This window comes from Pygocentrus nattereri, chromosome 3 (genome assembly GCF_015220715.1).
Source record: "Pygocentrus nattereri isolate fPygNat1 chromosome 3, fPygNat1.pri, whole genome shotgun sequence".
NCBI lineage: Eukaryota > Metazoa > Chordata > Actinopteri > Characiformes > Serrasalmidae > Pygocentrus > Pygocentrus nattereri.
Window position 1 is genome coordinate 10,010,716 of NC_051213.1, and position 22,642 is coordinate 10,033,357.

At 40.2% G+C, this 22,642-nt stretch overlaps 1 protein-coding gene across 3 annotated transcripts in view; it reads left to right on the forward strand.

Annotated features, from left to right (window-relative positions):
- Positions 1-22,642, forward strand: part of wdr37 (WD repeat domain 37) — a 62,673-nt gene that overhangs the window by 33,599 nt on the left and 6,432 nt on the right. For all 3 annotated transcript variants that reach the window (XM_017705023.2, XM_017705016.2, XM_017705033.2), the window contains 2 exons: positions 101-242; positions 21,870-22,004. In XM_017705023.2, coding sequence (XP_017560512.1) covers positions 101-242; positions 21,870-22,004 — 277 coding nt within the window. The remainder of the gene's footprint in view (positions 1-100; positions 243-21,869; positions 22,005-22,642) is intronic.

Genomic DNA, 22,642 nt, shown 5'->3' on the forward strand with positions numbered 1-22,642 from the left:
TTTTATTGAGGTTCAATTTATTAGTTGTGTTTTCTGTCATATGTTGATCTTTTTTTTAATGAACTTTTTTTATTTGACTTTGTGACTGTTGTATGTACAGGTCATGATCAGGAACTGACCCACTGCTGCACTCATCCCACCCAGCGGCTGGTGGTCACCTCATCCCGAGACACTACCTTCAGGCTCTGGGACTTCAGAGATCCATCCATCCACTCTGTCAATGTCTTCCAGGGCCACACTGAGTGAGTACACTGTCCTCCGAAACACCACAGGGCATCTGTATAGTAGGGCTCTTAAAGTACTGTAGCTGGCTACCTAATGTATACTGTATAAAGAAGCTCAAGCTGAGGCATCGACTTTTATCTCTGGGGTCATCTCAAACAAACCAGGCTTGTGACAGCACAAAATCCTGTGTGTGTGTGTGTGTGTGTGTGTGTGTGTGTATATATATATATATATATATATATATATATATATATATATATATATATATATATATATATATATATATATAAAATATAATATAATATAGCAGATGAGCAGATCAGTGGGACAGTGAAGGTGGAGCAGTTCGGAGATAAAGCCAGAGAGGCCAGGTTGAGATGGTTTGGATATGTGTTGAGGAGGAATAGTGGATATATTAGGCAAAGAATGTTGGAGATGGACCTGCCGGGTAGAAGGAGAAGAGGTAGACCTTAAAGAAGGTTTATGGATGTAGTGAAGGTGGACATGGAGATGGTTGGTGTAAAAGTAGAGGAGGCAGTGGATAGGGCAAGATGGAGGCAGATGATCCGCTGTGGCGACCCCTAAAGGGAGCAGCTGAAAGGAGAAGATATATATACACTGCTCAAAAACTAAAGGGAACACTCAAATAACACCTCCTAGATCTGAATGAATGAAATATTCTCATTGAATACTTTGGTCTGTACAAAGTTGAATGTGCTGACAGCAAAATCACAGGCCTGGATTTGGAGACACACAAAATTAAAATGGAAAAACACACGACAGGCTGATCCAACTTTGATGTGATGTCCTTAAAACAAGTCAAAATGAGGCTCAGTATTGTGTGTGGCCACCACGTGCCTGTATGACCTCCCTACAACGCCTGGGCATGCTCCTGATGAGGTGGCAGATGGTCTCCTGAGGGATCTCCTCCCAGACCTGGACTAAAGCATCCGCCAACTCCTGGACAGTCTGTGGTGCAATGTGGCGTTGGTGGATGGAGCGAGACATGATGTCCCAGATGTGCTCAATCAGATTCAGGTCTGGGGAACGGGCATGCCAGTCCATAGCTTCAGTGCCTTCATCTTGCAGGGACTGCTGACACACTCCAGCCACATGATGTCTAGCATTGTCCTGCATTAGGAGGAACCCAGGGCCAACCGCACCAGCATATGGTCTCACAAGAGGTCTGAGGATCTCATCTCGGTACCTAATGGCAGTCAGGCTACCTCTGGTGAGCACATGGAGGGCTGTCCACCCCACACCATTACTGACCCACTGCCAAACCGGTCATGCTGAAGGATGTTGCAGGCAGCAGATCGCTCTCCACAGCGTCTCCAGACTCTGTCATGTCTGTCACATGTGCTCTGTCATGTCTGTCACAATTTGCCAATCCTGGTGTTCTCTGGCAAATGCCAAGCGTCCTGCACGGTGTTGGGCTGTGAGCACGACCCCCATCTGTGGACGTCGGGCACTCATACCATCCTCATGGAGTCCTTTTCTAACCGTTTGTGCAGACACATGCACATTTGTGGCCTGCTGGAGGTCATTTTGCAGGGCTCTGGCAGTGCTCCTCCTGTTCCTCCTTGCACAAAGGCGGAGGTAGCGGTCCTGCTGTTGGGTTGTTGCCCTCCTACGGCCTCCTCCACGTCTCCTGATGTACTGGCCTGTCTCCTGGTAGCACCTCCAGCCTGTGGACACTACACTGACAGACACAGCAAACCTTCTTGCCACAGCTCACGTCGATGTGCCATCCTGGATGAGCTGCACTACCTGAGCCACTTGTGTGGGTTGTAGAGTCTGTCTCATGCTACCATGAAAGCACCACCAACATTCAAAAGTGACCAGAAAGCAGAAAGGTACTGAGAAGTGGTCTGTGGTCCCCACCTGCAGAACCACTCCTTTTTTGAGTGTCTTGCTAATTGCCAATAATTTCCACCTAATGTATATTCCATTTGCACAACAGCTGTGAAATTGATTGTCAATCAGTGTTGCTTCCTAAGTGGACAGTTTGATTTCACAGAAGTTTCATTTACTTGGAGTTATATTGTGTTAAGTGTTCCCTTTATTTTTTTGGAGCAGTGTGTGTGTGTGTGTGTGTGTGTGTGTGTGTGTGTGTGTGTGTATGTATGTATGTATATATATATATATATATATATATATATATATATATATATATATATATATATATATATATATATATATATATATATATATTGTGTGTGTATATATGTATATATATATATATATATATATATATATATATTGTGTGTGTGTGTGTGTGTGTGTGTAAGTGTAATAGTCCATATGTAGACCAATTTATTGCTGCTGTTGAAATGAAACCTTGTATCTTCATTTTCATTGCCATTTTTCAGTTTTTGACATAATTTGAAAATGCCTATTGCCCTTTCTATTTTTGATGAATGAACCAAAGCAAATGGCTCAAAATGACTCAAAGAAGTCTGGTTACGTTGACTTTCAGTAAAAGTAAAGTATGTTTTTCCTTCTCCTGTAAAGTTACTATTTTGGAGATACAAGCCGGTGCTATCACAATAAGACTCCTGTATAAATCAAATAGGTTTTCTTGATTTGTGTGAAAGCTAAAGTATTTATTAAATGCTGTGTATTTATCTACTACTGTTACCCATACTGCTACTAGTACTGTTACTACAACCCCTACTAATATAAATAATAACAAAGAGTACGATTAAGGCTTTTCCCATATTGTCTCACAAGCCAGGCTTCTGCTTGTCTTCTGAGGGTCTCATGCGTATCATAACTTACCATTGCCAAGAATCACAAGTGTGACAGAAAAGAGTGTTTGACTGAGATGCAACATAACCTACCACAGCCGTTGTTTTTTGCGGGCAATTTTTTTTTCCTTCCAAAAACAAAGTATAATAATGGCTTATGGTTCTGCCCAAACATTCTTGTTGAACATCAGATTGGCTAAACTGTGGAAGTCATTTTAGCTTGGCTAATTGACTAAATTGTGAAATGTTTTTGAAATCAATTGATTTAGTCAAGCTTTATATACCATAAGTGTCTAAGCTTTGCCTAAAACAGGGCCAGTTTCCCTTTACCATTTTTCATTGATCTATGTGATGTGAGGTAGATCACCCTACTTTTGTATCTATTTGCTGTCTTGTTTTTTCACCTCATTTCAAGTGAATTGATCTTGTGTGGACCATGTGGTCTTTTTAGTCAGCAGTGGCATGCTGTCGTCACTTAGCGGCTCATTTTGCTGCCCTGGGACCACCAGAGTCTTGCAGATTCATGCTTTTTCTTCCCTCACACACCTGATTCAGCTCACAAAGGATTTGGTAATTAGTTAAATAATCATGCTTAAATATTGTGGATCTTGTAGTATTTTTCACATGCAGTTATATACAGCTGATAAAATACTGAGCGGCTTGTAGGTTTTGGAATCCAGCAGCCACAGTAACAGAAAAGTCCAACGCTGAAGAGCTTAACTCTGAAATTAGTTATCATAGTTAATTGAGTATTGACGTTGTAAGTCACATACCTACAATGAATGTGAGGGTCAGTTTGGGACCAGAGCTTCTGGTCTCTGTAACTGTTGGCTGTAAGCTGTTTTCTGAGGAGTTATCAGATATTCAGTAATCTGTAAACAAAACCAATTTCCAAGGTGCTTGTTTCCACACACTAGATAATAATTGAGACGGGTGTGATTCAGTACATTCTATTAGACTAATATGGCTGGAATTCCTCTTTATGTGCAGCAATAACTTGAGCAGCAGTGTAGATAATGGCCCAAAATATTCAGACATCCATTTTAGTCACTATATTTTGCTATTTCAGTCACATCATTGCTAACGGGTGTGTAAAATCAAGCATACAGCCGTGAAATCTGGAAAGGGTCTTGCTGAAAAGCTCTGTGACTTTCAGCCTGCCAGTCTTAGGATGCCAATGAGTTAGTTTGTCCACCCCCAGCTGCTTTGTATTGTAGCGATGCACCAAGATGGAAATTCTTAGCTGAAAGAACCAACCAAACGACCACTAACCAAAGATGATTAAAATAAAATGTATAATATTATTCAGCTATGCAGGCCAGTGTGTGTGTGTGCCACAACATCCAGCATCCTCCACATCAGAGAGCAGTTGGTCACTCAAGGCAAGAATTCCATTATTTTTTATTACTCTTTGCACTTTGGCTCTGTTGTTTGAGTTTGATGTCCCTTGCAAAAATCAGAAAATAGTTCCCCATGGCCCCATGGAGGTTTTCAGTGTGGATCAGCTGTTAAATTATTATTTATTTTCTCTACTTTTTGCTTAGTTGTCTTTGAGCATTTCATGTTTTTCTCAGGAAAGTTTTCCGACTGTTCCCACCCTTTCAGAGATACACTATTTTGTTATGAAACCTATGATTTATATTTGACTTTTCCTCTTAGTGAACTACAGAAAGAATGTTTTGCACACATCATTGGGCCAAAATAAAATTTTCACTTTGAATTAAAATTTTTCAAATATTATTAATAAGGTGAAAATTAAACACTGTTTGAGCTGTAAATTAAACAGTGTAATTGTCACCTGTTCACTTCAAGAAAAACATTTGCAAATGAGAACACGCAAGGATCCTTTACCCAGAGCTGTAACTGAGAGAGAGTACAGTCTTTAGAGTGAGAGTCACTTTTTGACACCTCTTATTTGTCTTGAATTCTGGTGATTTGGGGGTAAAAGTGGCCATATTAATGTGGGCTTTTTGCTGTTGCTGTTTCATTCTCTATGGAATAGGGTGCAGTTGTGCATTGCTTCATGTTTTTCATGTATCTTATAACATTACACAAACACAGTGTTTTTGTCAGAAGAGAGATGTCTGTCTTGTGTCTAAGTGACTGAGATTTGCCTGTCAGTGCAGTGAAAAGGTGGGTTTTTTTTTTTTTTTTTTTTTTTTTTTATAATGCAGTTTGTAGGAAGCTGTAAGTTAAAAAGGGCTGTCTGGTGTCAAAATGTCTCTGAATGTCATTTTGTTTCATTGACAGATGAAAAGTCATAAACCTTTTGCAGGTTGGATGTGGCCTATGCTTGTTATGAGATGGCTGTGATTTAAATGTGCAGTCAGTCGAGTTCTCTCTTTGTATTAAATATTATCTGCTGGAGCATTAAATTACAGTTTTTAAAATCAGAATACTTTATTGATCCCAGAGGGAAATTGCAGAATTTATTATCTGTGTGTGTGTGTGTGTGTGTGTGTGTGTGTGTGTGTGTGTGTGTGTGTGCGTGAGTGCGTGCGTGCGTGCGTGCGTGTGTGTGTGTGTATGAATATATATGTAATGAAGTTGTAATTACAAAACTCTGCCAAGGGCTTTTAATTTGAAATGACAGATACTTTAAGTGGAGACATGTGGGAACACCCAACCCAGTCTGCCTATGTCTGTGTACCCCACAAGAGGGAGAGATAAATAAGAAAGTGGAGAAGAGAGAAAGGTAGATCACAGTAATTGACGTTAAGTTAGATTTTACAGTTTTATACAGTTTAAAAGAACATTTGCAACCTACTTATTCTCTGTGTATTTTTAGTTGTTGTTGTTGTTGTTGTTGTTATTATTATTATTATTATTATTATTATTATTATTATTATTATTATTATTATTATTATTATTATTATTAGATCATGAAATAAACTACTAAGTTTTGAAATTAGCTGTTTTTTTTATTTCACTTTTATTTCAGGATCGATTTATTACCAAATCGGATTACATTCATTCTTCGCAATCCATTCCAGCGTCTTCCACTGATACTCACTGATATACCGTCTGTGTTTCATTTAGACTGCATGGACTGTTCAACTTTGAACAAACAGGAAAGTAGGTGTCAACAGAAACTACCCACTCCTTTTGTCTCCGCAGTCATTTAGATGGTCTTTTGAGGCTGTCTAGGACACATAGGAGTGCTTTAGCATTTGTACTGCAACTGTGAAGTGATCAGGACAGGCTTGCACTGTATTGCCTAAGTCTGCACTTAGGTTTATGTGAAAAATCGTTATTTAACACTAGTTAGTTTTAACTATGATTACAGCTATAAGTAAAGTCATAGTACACAGCATTTAGTGTTTTTCACTTTGTGAACCAAAAAAAGTCCGCTCATGTTTTTGGTCTCATTTATGATATTGATGAAGTTTCTGTTGGTTTACACAACACTCACTCCTGCGCTTGGGGGTGGTGTACATTATTATACATTATTGTACATTATTATAACTACCAAAAAACAAAACAAAACAAACAAAAAAAAAGTTTTTGTGTTTTTTTTATTTCTTATTGAATTAATATTTTATTTGAAAGTTTTTAATTTAGTAATGCACAAACTTAAACTTACTAAACACTTACTTAGTAGCAGGCCTGCACTGGAACATACATACAGCTGGGGCAGCCGGTCCCTGATCACAATGCATTAACAAAACACATTGGATCCTTTTGTTAATGATGTCCACTTGTGGTCAGATCTGGTGTTCAAAGGTTTGGCATCACTGCAAGCCATATGCTGTATGCTACCACTGTACACTGTACAGTTTCTAAATGTATTCATCCAATTAGTGTTAATCTGTAAAGAACTGTACATTATTCTAAAATGACTGAGAAAAAGCTGTAAAACATCAAGAATTAAGTTTTAAAATTAGTTACTGTCCAGAATGCCTTGTATTTGAAAACTGGTCAAATCTCAGGTAGGTAATTTATCAAGAAAGTGCTCTGAATAAATAGTCTATAAATTATTATTTATTGGTGTACCCCAAAAAAATTTTTTCTACTAGCTTGTAGTATTCCAAACTATATTGCATATTTAATAAGTTATTATTTATTTAAATAATAGAAATTGTTAATCTAATAGAAGTGTAATAAAAATAAGTCATATATGTGATTTCAACCTTTTGAACACTGGTGTATGTTCAAACCTCTTGAAAACAGTCCCAGTTTTCACCACCAGATGGCAGTGTAGCTTTTAACATCATAGTAAACAACAAAGTCCTAATCCTAAACACACTCTGGCATGTCTAGCGCACATCCACATTAATTCCCTGCAAACTGAAGAGCACCAGCAAAACCTTCCATTTGCCTGTATAATTTAGTGGCACCGCTCAGTTTGATAGCAGAAAACTGCTCAATTATCAGCGCTGCCTCTGTAATCCCTTGTGCAGGGTAATTTGGCCCTTCACAGCCAGTAAAACTCCCATTTCGAGCTCCTTTATGTGAAAATTCTCGGCCTGTCAGCCCCCCGGTTGGAAGTTTTGAGAGACATGTGCTCGTTAAGGTCCAGGGCCGCCAGAGTCTTTGATCGGCGGGGATTACACGCCGCTCGTTACGTGGAAGCTCGACATGCATAATTCCGTCAGATCCCACAGTAATGCTCACCAATAGACAATCAGAGTAATGAGATTAGCCGCCTTGCCACAGGGCGTTTCCCACTGTCACAGCGCTCATAGCTGAGTCAATTACACTCTCTCTCTCGCTCTCGCTCTCGCTCTCGCTCTCGCTCTCGCTCTCTCGCTCTCGCTCCCGCTCTTGCTGTCTCTCTCACTGTCTCTCTTTCACTCTCGCCCCCTCACTCTCTGTTTCTCTCTCACTCTCTCGCGCTCTCTGTCTCGCTCTTTTTCCCCCTCTCTCACTCTATCTCTGTCTTTCTCTCTGTTTCTCTCTCTCTCTCTCTCTCTCTTTCTCTCTCTCTCTCACTGTCTCTCTTTCACTCTCACTCACTTGCTCTCGCCCTCTCTCTTGCTGTCTCGCGCGCTCTCTCTCCCCCTCTCTCACTCTCTGTCTCTCTTGCTCTCACTCTCTCTCACTGTGTCTTTCACTCTTATTCACTCTCTCTCGCCCTCTCTCTGTCTCTCGCTCTCACTCTCTCTCTGTCTGTCTTTTTCTCTGTTTCTCTCTCTCTCTCGCTGTCTCTCTTTCACTCTCACTCACTTGCTCTCGCCCTCTCTTGCTCTCGCTCTCTCTCTGTTTCTCTGTCTCTTGCTCTCTCTCGCTCTCACTCACTCTCTTGCTGTCTTGCTCTCACTCACTCTGGCTCTCTCACTCTCACTCACTCTTGCTGTCTTGCTCTCACTGTCTCTCTTTCACTCTAGCCCTACTCACTCTCTCTGTTTCTCTCTCACTGTCTTGCGCTCTCTGTCTCGCTCTTTCTCCCTCTCACTCTGTCTCTGTCTTTCTCTCTGTCTCACTTGATCTCGCCCTCTCTCTCTTGCTCTCTCTCACTCTCACTCGCTCTCTCTCTCTCACTCTCACTCGCTCTCTCTCTCTCACTCTCACTCGCTCTCTCTCTCTCACTCTTACTCACTCGCTCTCTCTCTCGCTCTCCCTCTCTCTCACACATTGTTTCTCTGTCTCTCTTTCACTCTGACTCACTTGATCTCGCCCTCTCTCTTGCTCTCTCTCACTCTCTCTCACTCTCACTCACTCTCTCTCTCACTCTCACTCACTCGCGCTCTCTCTCTCTCTCACTCTCACTCACTCTTGCTGTCTCTCACTGTCTCTCTTTCACTCTGACTCACTTGATCTCGCCCTCTCTCTTGCTCTCTCTCTAAAACTGAACTAAAACTGGTTCAAACTGCAGTAGTAATTTCGTAGTCTGTTCTGAAGGCAGTGGAGTGATGCGAAACTGGTCGAATATGGTCTTGTTTTTTAGTATGTTTTGACCTTTTTGTTGTTTGTGGTCATTTTACTTATTAGCGCGGTCAGTCTTCTTTCAAAAGTCATTTGCTGTGTTTCAGATGTCATTTGAGACATTTCTTGTACCCAAATTATCTTTGTACACTTCTGACTTCATGATCTAGTCACTGAACACAAGCTCACCGACACCATTCTAATGTATTGTTGTGTACGTTTTAACCTTTTTGCTGCATAAGCTCTTGTTTGTTTTTTGTTTGCTTGTTGTTATAGGAGGTCCTTGAGCATTAAAAGTGTCAAGCAAAGTAGTTCACAGTCTTCTGGGACTGCATAATATGGACAGAGTATCATGTTTCAGCATAGAGCAAAACACAAATGTATCTCACAGTAAGATATATTTTCAGAAAGATGGCTATAATGTCAGCTTTATTAAGGTGCACACTGATAAGTGCAGGGAACAGCGTAACGCTTTGATGCACATGCTTAAGTATGCATTTGCAGTGTATGGAATTAATTGTGTGTACATAATTTTATTAGACTTTTCTGGTCAGTGTTACAGCTAAATCCCCAGTCTGTTACACGTAACCCTGTCTATAGGGTAAGTTTTAAACTTGCAAGGATTTAGACTAAATAGTTCTGTAATGGCAGGTGCTCTGTTTTCATTTTCATTTCTAGCAGAAATGTGGAAGGTTGTGCCCGGATCTCACTCACCTGTGCCTCATCAGAACGTAGCTGCTTCAGGGTTTTCTTACCTCACTCAGTGAAACTGTATGCACTGCATTATTTTACACATGCCATTTGCTATGTTGCCACACTTGTGCTATGTAGATTTTTTTTTTTTTCTTGCACAGCTTGAAGATTAAGGCAATCATTTTGAGAAATTCCCAATCAGTAAATCATTAAAAACATTTTATTATTATTATTATTATTATTATTACTATTATTATCAAATTTTATTTAAATGCACCTTTCAACACCTCAAGGACACGGCACAGTCTGTAAAAGTAGCATGCAAACAAACGATACATATACGAAATAAGAGAGGACAAACATTTGGTGTGTTTCAGATCACTTGAGACGTTTCTTGCACCCAAAATGTGTTTTGTACACTTCTGACTTCATGATCTCATCACTGAACACAACTCACTGGCACCACTGTATGAAAAACAGCTGTACTCTGTGCTGTGGTGGGTGTGGGGTGGTCAGCAGGCTCTGGGTTTGGTGTGGTCGGCTCAGTGACGTCAGTGCCGTCCTTACAGGCTTGATGGGATGAGGCTTGTTATTTTGGGCTGAAAATTCAGTGATGCAGTCAAATGCCAACTCCCTCAAGACCATCTATCAGTCTCTCTCCCACAGTCTTTCTCTGTCTTTTCCTTTTGTCTTATTATCTCTCTATCACTCCATGAGTCTCTCCATCTCTGTTCAGTTTCTCAGTCAGTCTCTGTCTGTATGTCTGTCTCTGTCTCTACACCAGTCTCTCAGTCTGTATCATTCTCTCTGTGCCTCTATTTATTGCTGTGTCTGTCACCATCAGTCACACTGTCAGTCTCTCTTGTAGTCTCTTTGTCTCTCTGTCTCTGTGATTTCATTTGTCTCTATCAGTTTCTCAGTCTCTATCAATCAGTCTCTCTGTTAGTCTTTGTCTTTCTGACAGTCTGTCAGTCTCTCTGTCTCTCTAACAGTCTGTCAGTCTCTTGGCCTCTGTTCCTCTATCAGTCTCTTTCGCTCCATCAGTCTCTCCATCATCTCACTCTGTCTCTGTCAGTCTGTCATTCTCTCTACCTGTTTCTCTATCACTCTGTCTCTCTATCAGTCTTTCAGTCTCTCTGCTCCATTAATCTTTCAGTCGGTGTCTCGTTCAGCCTTCCAGTTTGTCTGTCAGTCTCCGTCAGTCTCTTAGTCTATTTATCTGTCACTGTCAGTCTCTCTCTCTCTGTCTACAGGCTTGCTGTCAGTCTTTCTGTGGTTCCATCAATGTCTGTCTCTCACTTAGTCTCTCACTCAGTCTCATGCTGTTTATCAGTTTCTCAGTAAGTGTCTATAATCAGTCTCTCTCTCTCTTTTGTTTATCAGTCTATTCTCTCAGTCTCTCTGCCAGTATCAGTTTCTCAGTTTCTCTCAATCTCTCTCTGTCTGCCTGTCTCTCTGTCTCTCTCTTATTCAGTCTCTTATTCAGTCTATCTGTTTTACTCTCTCTCGATCAGTCTTTCTGTGTCACTGTCTCTCCCCACTCACACACCCCACACTATGATCTGTACACATTGGTACCTGAGATTTATTTTTCCTCTTACAGTCAGACTGCAGACTGAAAACATTAATGAAGATCCATTAAAAACTCATCTAATGTTTTTTATTTTCCCCCTCAGACTAATGAAGTGCAGCGAGCCTCACTTCTTTAGATTATTGTTTGGCCCAGATGACTCTTTAGATATGATATTCCAAGCAGGGCATGTGTTTTGCTTTTGAGACATGTTGCCATGGTAATGTATTAATTAGCTGCAGCCTGCAGTGGAGTGTCAGTTCAGAGCGGCTGATGGAGTCAAGCTTTGGGTCACAGAATTTATTTGCAGAATAGGAAGGGGTGTGTGGGTGTATGTGCACACAGTAGAGCACAGAAAGATGTCTGCTTTGTTTTCGTTTTTTTCTTGTTTCAGTTTTTGTGTGAATGCGTAAAGTGAAAACAATCAGACATTTTAGAGTAAAAAACGTAAAATAACCTGGTTTCATAACTGTGCACACCCCTAAAATCATACTTTGTTCAAACACCTTTTGATATTATTACAGCAGCTCTGCACATCTTGACTTGGCTGTATTTCCACTCTCTTCCACAGCAGCTTTCTAGATCTGTCAAATCGCAAAGGCATCTCTTGTGCACAGCTTCAGGTCACTCCTCAGATTTGCAGCTGAATTCAGGTCTGTGCTCTGGCTGGGCCAAAACATTCTTCTTTTGGCGAATCTACTTCTTGGTTGATTTTGATAACTGCTTTAGGCCGTTCTCAAACTGAAATTTCTTATCTTCAGCTCTCCATCAGATGCCTGAAGGTTTTGTGCGAGAAATGATCTGTATTTAGAGCTATTCATAACTCCCTCCACCTTGATTAAAGCCACCAGTTCCAGCTGAAGTAAAGCAGTCTCTAAGCATGATGCTGCCGCTGCTATGCTTCACAGTGGCTGAGGTGCTCTTTTGGTGATTTGTCCATGTGATTTAAGGAGACATTGTTTCTTCTTGCACATTTTAGCCTGGCCAGGACATTTTTTTCCATGAGAAAAGGCTTCTTTCCTGCCATCGCACTCCATAGTCCAAGCATATGAAGGATTCGGGAGATTACTGTCACATGTAGGGAGCAAGTAGTACTTGTCAGAGATTCCTTTATTGTAGCTGTTGGCCCCTTTGCAGCCTCCCTGACCTGTTTTCATCTGTCTTCATCAATTTTTCATCTTATTCTTGTTAATGCCACTGGTGTGTGTGTGTGTGTGTGTGTGTGTGTGTGTGTGTGTGTGTGTGTGTGTGTGTGAGATACTTAAACTACAATTTTGAAACTACATGTGTAGCAATTGAGTGACCTTAAAATGTTTGTCATATTTCTGAGTGAAAGGATATATTCTTAATACAGCCATGTCAAAATTATTCAACCCCTATTTAAGATGAATGGTTTTGAAATCACTGCTAGTCTGTGAGGTTACAAACTTGTGCTACAACACAGTTAAGCCTTTGGGGACTCTATAATGATTAATTGGCATTAGCTGTGATACATTTATAAATGCCATTCATGCATGTCCTCAAGCTCAACAGCAAACCTGGCAAAGGAAAAAAAGCTCTCACAAAAGCTAAGAGAAGAAATTATTTTCGTTTTACCAAAAAAGGCAATGGCCTTAAAGTTTAACGAGGCACAGTTGGATGTATCATACATAAATTTAATACTCACACCAGCAAACCTACCTGGGCGTGGAAAAGAGAGCAAAATTCCACCAGAAAGAATCAGACGTTTGAATAGAACAGTTGAGAAACACTCAAATTACTGCCAGAGACTTGCAGTATGACCTGATGATGAAGCCAGGGACAAAAGTATCAGTGAAGAGGGAAAGATAACTTTACACAAGCAAGGGATTCATGCCAGGACACGTCACTGCACCACCACTGTTGACCAAAAAGCACAAAATATACTTGAATATGCCAGAAGGAATTTGGACAGGCGTGTGGAGTTGCAGAAGACAGTTTTATGGAGTGATGAAACTACATTAGAACTGTTCGAACACATCGATCAGCCTTATGTCTGGTGTAAGAAAAGCAAAGCATGTGACAATAAGTTGATTAATCCTGTTGAGGGGGTGCTTTGCTGCTGCTGGAACTGGCAAATTTGATGGTTTGACTACCATCATGGATTCTTTGAAATACCAGGCCATTTTGGAGAAGAAGGTGTTGGTTCAGGGATTAATACTGGAATATCCTTAGTCGCTGGATTTAAATCCCTTTGAGTCCCAATCTTTGGTGGGATTTAGGAAGCTGTGGTGGCACAGAAACAAAGGGACATTGATGAGGTGGAACGTTTTGCATATGTAGAATGGGCAAAGATTCCAATAGAGAGATGTCAGAAATGATTATTGGAGGTTATGAAGTGTGAAGAATGTGCAATGAAATACTGACTTTGAGGGTTGAATAATTTTGCACATTTGGACATGTTTTTTTTTTTTTAACTACTAGCAGCAAACTCAGCTTGTTCAAAATCACTTGAATATGCATTAGTGAATCTTATTTGACTGTTTACTGAAGCCTTGGTTGACTGTTATACATTTTTTATTTATATTATCAAACGACCTTGCACTTTGAGTGGGCTGAATGTTTCTGAATGCAAGTGTGTGTGCGTGTGTGTGTGTGTGTGCACGGGATAGGGAGAGAGAATGAGATACAGACAGACACACACACACACTTAAAGGAGTAGCTCTGTCAGCATGAATTTATGCTTGACTGCTCTGGGACCACAAGATGAATGAGCCCTACTCTACACCTAACAGGAGCTGAGCACTTCCCTTAGACTACAACTCTCCACACACACACACACGTATGTATATACATCTGTATATCACACAGACAAACATGCAGCGTCAGTATCCAGATATCATTACAAGACAAATATTAAAATACATGATTCCACTCAGAGGGTTATTTATAAAGCTTTCTCTCCTCTCCTCACATCTCATCTCGTCTCTTCTCTTGTCTCCTCTTCTTTTTTTCCATTCTCTTCTCTTCTCCACTGTACTGTTCTTTTATGGTGCTCTTTCCTCCTCTCCTGTTATTTTTTTGTCAAAAGTTTTAAGCTTGGGAGTTTTTTTTTAGCATCAACTGACATATGCCAGCATCACTTGATTAGCTTTCCGCCTCTGGAGGCCTGATGAGATCAGCACAGTGGCCATATGCGCCTTCTGTGGGAACACAACTCTTTGCTCTGTGTGTGTGTGAGTGAGTGTGTGAGAGAGACGATTCACACCCAGAGGAAGCAGAATCCTCACTTAGAAGAACATACTGAAGAAACAGTCAGAAAGAGGAGCTGCAGGGCACTCTGTATGCATGTCAGTCACCATGACGTGCTCAGAAGTAATTATGGGTAATGAAGTCTGACAATGTGTGGTGACACTCAAAAGGACATCAGACTCGAAGCCTGGTGCATATCGCCTCGTAATCGTGCAATATTAGCACACTAACTGCTAATGAGTGGCGAGCTGCAAATGAGAAGTGGCAGCAGACTTGTTCAACACAGAGCTCACTGTCTGCTCCCTCAGAGGCTCCAGGCCTCTCACCTCGGGACTACAGTCTCACTGTGTCGCTGGCAGGAGCGGGGGATGGGATTAGGCACATACATAAACCTGTTGAGCCTGCAGGTCTGCATTGGTATGAAATCGAAGCCTGGGCCTGATCGAAATCACCTGTCAACGGAGATCAGTTTTTCTAATCGTAAGTGCGGAAATTTAACCTGATAACACGTAGCTTAGACCAATCAGAGGCAACTGAACACCAGGGCCTGAGTATGTCACAACACAGCCATAACTAACTGCCAGTCTGGTCCTCTTGGCAAAATAACAGGCTTGTTGTCAGTTGCATAAATCGTCTTAATTGGTTTTTGGCCTCACATTTTCCCCTTCACCTTAAGTAAGCTCCATAAAATCTCAAGTGAGACAATAAACAAATAAATAAATAAAGGGTAAAATGAGTTGTAAACCCAAAATGTAAGTTTCAGGACTATTGACATTTACAGCTTTAAATTGATCCCTTAAGCATTTCACTTGGTGGAGGTTTTGTGCAAATGGTCGCTGGACCTTAATTCATTGAAAATAATCGCAGTTTAATTTGCAGTGACGGTATTGAAAAATTATACTACTAGACAAAAACAGCATCCGCCACCATCTGATCAACTGTTAACCCCACTGCATTTCAGTTCCTCCCGCTCCTGCTGCTGCTGCTGCAGAAATGCTCAGTACTGCAGGCAAACTTAATACGCAAGAGGAAAGATCTGCTGAGTCCTTCAACCAACCGAACACATCCCTCTCATCTTCCGCAGTTTCATTCAGGGATACATATGCCCACGTCTCAAACCATTCAGCACAATGTAGCCAATGTTAGAAGGGAAAGAGAGAACCCAAGGAAAGGAGATGCATGAAAGTGCACAAAATCTACTTCATTAATAAAAAACTTATTAATAGTAACAAAGAAGATAATACTAATCCTAATAATAACAATTTGTTTTTATAGAACTGATGGCAGCTAAATCTGCTTTACAGACAGGTGATAAAGTAATATAAGTAATATTAGATAATAATATAAGAAACTATGAGTATTACTTTATATTACATGGATTAGACAGTGACACAGATGAATGAATAGCAAGGGGGATGCAGTTTTAATTAAGCGCTAAGTTTAAACAGATACATTTTCAAATGGTTTGTAAAAGATCTCCTTTTTGTTTTTTGTTAGAATTCATGCTGCTGCATTTTGTAGAGGAAAACCGGAGCCTGTTGAAAAATAATCTCAAACCCAGCCTGAAGCTCTGTGTTCAGACTCTTAGTTGAGCCTCAGGGTGATGTTAACAGTAAATGCTCCTGAAAATACCCCACCATTTGCCCTCTCTTTTAGGGTTAGTCAGCAGCAAGGTTTCCATCCAGCTGCCGAATTGAATTCAGGCAACCGTATCGTAAAAAGAGGATGAGGGTAAGGTTCTGTTTCCCTCAGCTCTGCATGAAAGAAGAGAACTCCCTGTATCAAGTCCATAAAATATGCTGTTACCTCTGCCTCCTTGTACAGTCATTATTGCACAGCGTCTTTCATCTCAGGTTATTGATCTGATTACAGATTGTTGTATTTGTCTATTTGTATATATGCCTGTGGATAGGATCTTTTATATTTATCCATTGTTTACATCCTTATTACTCTTACTGTCCTGTGTTGTGTGACTGCTACTGGCTACTAAATTTCCTTAGGGATCCATAAAATATCCATCCATCCATCCATCCATCCATCCATCCATCCATCCATCCATCCATCCATCCATCCATCCAAAAACACTTCTGAGAAATTAGGGAGTCCACACACGAAATCTTGTTGCGCACAAGTCAACGTTTCCTACTGCCAGGTGTCCTGCTCACAACGTTTCACCTTTTTTGTCACAAAAAATGCAGAACTTGTGGCCCGAGAAGCCACTTGGCTTGGAGATCGTAACATGTTTTTACAGGTTTGGCCACAAATACTTAAATTTGGCTTCAAGATTCATTAGTTTGGTGGCCTGAGTGACCAGTGCATTTTTATTTTTTTTTATCTGTCTGTCCCACTTGATTTACATCAGTTGTTTCATGTGAAAGGGTGTGGATACAGGGCATGAAAGTTGAATAAAAGTGTGACCCTGTTCTGTGGTGTTTTTCCATATCCTAGACACCACAATAAGCTTAAAAAACCCAAACAACCCAGCTCCCAAAACAAATCCAGCATAATCAGCCTTAAATATCTCGGACAAGAACAGAAACCCAACAAAAGAGTTTAAACATTACACAACCATATATACTGTTATATGCATGTCATATTACAGTAGGCCTGACATATTTACACCATGTATTTGGGAATGTTGAACAGAGGGCTGTTTTTGTTAGCAACAGCAAACAATAAGAAATGTTTTTGGACACTAACTGCAAAATAGAATTAGGAAAAATATGGACAGGAAGTGTAAGGATGTAAAGAGACAAAGTGCTCATTTCAACAAAGCTCGCTTGGAACTAATTTGGCTTCAGAGCTTTTCAGGTACCTTTTAGCACCTGAAAGCTGGAGTGTTAGAGTGTGTGTGACAGTGAGCCTTCACACAATGAGGAACAGGAAGCTTTTCAGGTGCAAACTGTCTCACGCGCTTAAGTTTGGGTTTAAAAGGTGAAAAAGATCCATTTTGGCCTCTGGTTTAATTTTTTTTAATATGAAACATTTTGATGATGGTAATCGTTTGTGGTGTAGTGTTATACTGTTGTCTGGACAGGGAAGGCAAAGCAAGCTTTGCTTATTTAGGACATTTTAAACACAAAGGAAATCCAAAGTACTTTTAATAAAAAGCAAAATAAAAACTTTAACCAGAGAGACAAAACCCATTAAACCTGGGATAACCAAAAACTCAAGTCATGAGTGAGGAAGACACACAGTCACAACCTTTCACTGGATGAATGACACCTATATTTAGATTATGCTCTGCAGTTAAACAGAACTATCAGTCCCTGGGATAAACGGTGCTCCTTTAGCTGCCAGGAGAGCTGATATACATGATATATGATATACAATGCCGTGCAAAAGTCAGTCTTTATTTATCTGCCAGTAAGTACAAGTTATTCCTTTTTGCAATACCTAAAACATAATTTCAACAGAATATTAAACAAAATAATTAAGAGACTCACTTTCAGTTTTTCCTTAAAAAGAAAATCTGCAGAAATATTTTCCCACACTTCCAAAAAGTTCAGTTTTAGAAGTTGGTTTCTTTCTCTGCTGCTCATGATCCACATAATCCCAGAAACAGTTGATTTATGTCGAGGTCCAGAGTCTGGGGAGGACAGTCCATTGTCCCGAGAACACCAGCAGCTTCTTTTTTGCAGTTCCTTTCAATGTTAATGACTTTCATGTCAGCTGCACATCTTCTCACAGTGGAAGGATGGACAGAAACACCTGTGGATGTTTTCAGATCTGAAGCAGCTTGATTTTCTCCACTCTGTCAAAGATGAAAGCTTTAAGTGTTGTTTGTCTGATGACGACAGTTTTTGGTGGTCTGTGAGGTCTTGTACAGTTGTTGTGAGTCCCATTCAACATTTTGAGCACCACATTTGAAAACTCTTGTTTTAATTCTCCTTTAAATTATTGAAGTGGATCATCATAGATCTAATTATCTCCGAAATCTCTCTGGGAAAATGAATAACTTGTACTTAATGGCTTTTTTGACTGGAAATTAAATAAATTAAGATTAATTTTTAGTTTCTGTACACAACTGTAACTTTCAAATCACCCACCCCTACTAATATGCAGATATTTTTGGCTTTCTTGCTTGAAATAGTTTTGTTTATATAATATATTCATACTGTGCAGTCTGAACTGGTGATACCGTCACACAGTCCGTGTGCATTGTATCTCTATTACTGCTGTGACCCCCTCCCCCAACCTCATACTCTTGCACATTCCCCTTCTCTTAATGAGTCTCGACCTTGCTTGTCAGTGTCCCCCGGGGGAGACGGAACATTTCCAAAATATCGTCTGAGTTCTAATAGGATTTTAATCAAGCTTTTAATCTATTACCCCTCCTCCTGCCCAGCCCCTCCGCCCCTGCTCTCCCATGGCGAGCCGCAATGTCAGAAAGTGTTTCCACGCTCTGCTTTCGATGTGAACCACGCTACAGCGAGCCGGGCACCAGCCGAGCCCGGCCCGGATCGCTTAATGCAGCAGAATTTAGCCCTAATTAAACCTTAATATCATGTCAATTCAAATTAGCAGGGCAAGCGGCTAGTAGGCCAGCTAGTACGGACTGTGCTAATCTTAATCAGCAGGCAGAACGGAGGACCAAATCAAATCCTTTTCTTCTTCTTTTTTTTTTTTTCTTTTCCTCCCCAGCTCCAGTTTTGTAATTCCAGCAACTCCTCCAGAAGGTGGGGGGGTATGAGAGGAGGAGTGACACTGTAGATGAGAAATATTAGGTCCATTAAATTAGTGTGCCTGACCCATTCAGGAGCCGTGCACCGTCTATAGCAGGGATTTTCAGCTCCAATGTCCAGCACAGCTTGGTGATTTCCCTACTCACTACTCACCTGAGTCAACTTGTCTGTTCATCGCCGGGTTTAGTAGGTGTATTCTGAAGAGGGCAGTTACTAAACTGTGCTGCACTGGACCTGAACATCCCTGAAGTAAAGGGATGCACAATTTCTATTTTTGCAGAGTGGATTATTTAAAACAAAATAATAAAACACAACATATATAATGTGCTAAAAGTTTTTTCAGTATGCTAAATTCAGTAATAGCTGTTCATTAAAATGTGTCTCTGTAGAGGATGTGTGGTTATGTTACTTCATATGAATGTACATGGTACTTGACACTAGTTGTGGCATGCTGGGTTCTGCATACTCATAATCGGAGTAGCGTGCAGTATACCTTATACACCGGTGCAGTATGTAGTATAAAGTAAGTACTGGTGTAGTAAGCAGTATGAATGGATGCAGTATACATATTGGTGCAGTATGCTGTGTACAGTATGTACTGGTATAGCATACAGTATGTACTGGTGCAGTATACAGTATGTGCTTTTGGAGTATGCAGTATTATGTATTATAAACTGGTGAATTGTTTACAGTGTGTATTGGTGCAGTTTGTAATATACAGTATGTACTGGTGCAGTATGCAATATACAGTATAACAGCCCACTTGTCCTAAACCTAGGGTTCTTTTGGGTCCTGAAAAACCTGCAAAGTCATGAAAAATAAATGTGCCAAAATCTGTTACTGAATTCTCCTTGAAAATAATAAAATAAAAAATGTACTTGAAATTAATGGAAAATATAATTGAGTTTCTGTAGTAATTTTTTATTTCATAAAATATTTTCTTGCTCATTAGTACACAATGTTAAATGGTACAATATGTTGTAAGCTGTAAACATACAGGCTTTTACGCACAGAATTTTTTTTTCATGCTTTTTTTCATTAAATTCATGTATGTGTCATGTATAACTGAAGATATCTTACAAAAAAAACGATTTACAGACTGTGAAAATGCAGTATTATTTTGTACACCCTTTCACCAGTAACAAAACCTCACTGACCAGTCACGGTCACCTCTGCTGTTGGCATGAGGACACCCAAGATGGCAAATGGACCGTGTTCTAGCAACTGGAACATTTCCGCTTTTGAGTGTTCTGAATGAACTGATGAAGCTCTCCATGCAGCTCTCACTTTTCTGAGTTGCCCAGTGTCAGTTTGTGTGTTCTTAAGGTCCGATTCTTTGCTCCCTAATGTCGACTTAAAGACATGCAGAATGTTTGTTTTTGTACTTTGCCTTGTGTGGTGCTGCATCCAAAAGAAGCTCAAACTCAGCTGAGATTCCAGCTGCAAGTGAAAAGCACTCATAAAGTATAGCTCCTGAAATAAACTCATTATTTACTTTTCCAAAGTGTAAAGCATCCTGCACAGTTTCACAGTTTTTGTGAAAAACCATTTTGTGAAAAGCAAGGAGCGCTTATGTGATAGATGTTCTACAGTTTTCTGCTATGTAAATAGCGTGGAGAAATTTCCAAAAAATTGCTTTGCGTCAGATGTGTATACTTTTGTGAATTATCGCACCCAAATGTTTCACATTTTTGTCGCTTTTTTGTGTTGTGTTTGCCATGCAACAGTCTTTGTGTTGATAGCACAAACTCTAATTACTTGAAAATCAGCATATTACACTTCAGTTTACGTGCTTATCATTTTCCTCTGGAGATTCAGTACTGAAGTACTTAAGCTTCTCTCCTGGGTTTTTTGTTTTTTTCTTTGGGACTGGATAAGTCATGAAAAGTCCTTGAATTTGAAAATGGCTATAGTGCACTAACCCAGCAAATATGTTAGTTTGTCAGAGAAATATCTTTTATCCAATGTTTTTGTACCTGAGAAAGCATCAGCTGCAGTAGTTAGCCTGAAAAAGCAGAATGCCTCTGACTTCTCAGTCACATCCTTCCCAACATGCTCAAATTAAGTTTAGTGATTAAAGCAAAGTGTAATATGAGATAAATACATTGACATTTACAGCATTTAACATATGCTCTTATCCAGAGCGACTAATGAAAAGTGCTTTCTCTACAGAAAGTATCTTTGCTAGTTACAGGTTAGAGAGAAAGCCAGTCCTGAGCTCAGATATGTATTTATGAGTAATTCATCAGAAAGTCAGCGTTTCACTGAATTGTTAGCCAGTGTATTTTCTCCATTCTCCCATAATGATTCATAATAAATACCTGAATATTAATGTCAGTATTTGAATGCTGGCACCTTGAAGCGCTTGAGTACCTGTGAATCGCAAGAATGGGATGGCATTTGGAGACAGTCGTCTTCAAGGTGCTAAAACCTAATTTGGATTCTCCTCTTGCCTCCAGGGAGGCACTGTGCCTCGATCACAGGTCACCACCCCCACTTTTCACGACAGGAAGAGCTGTGTCATTTCCCAAACATCCCAATGCATCCGAATTGACTCAAAAATCAGTCAGTCTGCCTTGGAAACATGCATTTTTTTCCCTTTTCCAGGCTCAAGTGAAAACAAGCACTTGGGGTGATGATCTAAATCAGTCTGTAGATGTGACCTGTATTCTTATGGATACAGGGAGCTCTCACAGATACGTGCCATATGGTCTTGCACAGAAAACGTGGCTCAAGATAACTGGTGTTTTGCGATTGCTGATGGTGGTGTGGTTTCCCACTCTGCCGTAGCCTGGGAGGTGTTGAAAATGGGCAGGGATTGTGCACTTTTACACAGCTGTCACTGACCACGCACTTGGTTTTTTGTTGCAGCACGGTGACGTCAGCCGTCTTCACGGTGGGAGATAACGTGGTGTCAGGCAGCGACGATCGTACTGTCAAGGTGTGGGACCTGAAGAACATGAGGTCGCCGATAGCCACCATCCGCACCGATTCGGCTGTTAATAGGTAAGAGGCGCCGATCGATGAAGTGCTAGAGTGAGCCTGGGGACTAAAACTTCCAGCTCTCTTACTGTTGGGGCAACATCATTGGAAACCACTTTTATCTAGCCTTTTTCCTTTAATAAGAGTTTGATGTACATTGGAAACAGTGTTTAAAGATTAATTCATAATTGTGATGACGCAATCATGAATATATTTACATATGCCTTCAGTTTTTCCGCCTATTTACATCAGTTTGATTGCTGTTGTTGATACAAACAGCCTATTGCTGGTATTGGGTTGGGTCATTTAAGAATGCACCTCTGGCATTTTGGCTGGCAAGCTGTAATTCTGACTATACTGTGATATAGAATGTCCCATCCCAACAAAATAAACCAAAATGTCCATTAAAAAGATAAAAAGATATGTGGACAGAAGATCCATATAACCTGTGCACCTCATTCCAGTGTGTGGTACTGCACTGTTTTTTATGTGCTATTTACTCTGCTAGTATATGATTTGATACACAGCAGAGATCTTGGCTGTTTAGATTTCACCTTTCATTCAGTGATACAGTGACATTTATTAAAATCAGAGCAATACTCTCAAATGTATTGGTTAATACTCTTTAAAATTAATTTTAAACTATCTTAAAAGAACATATT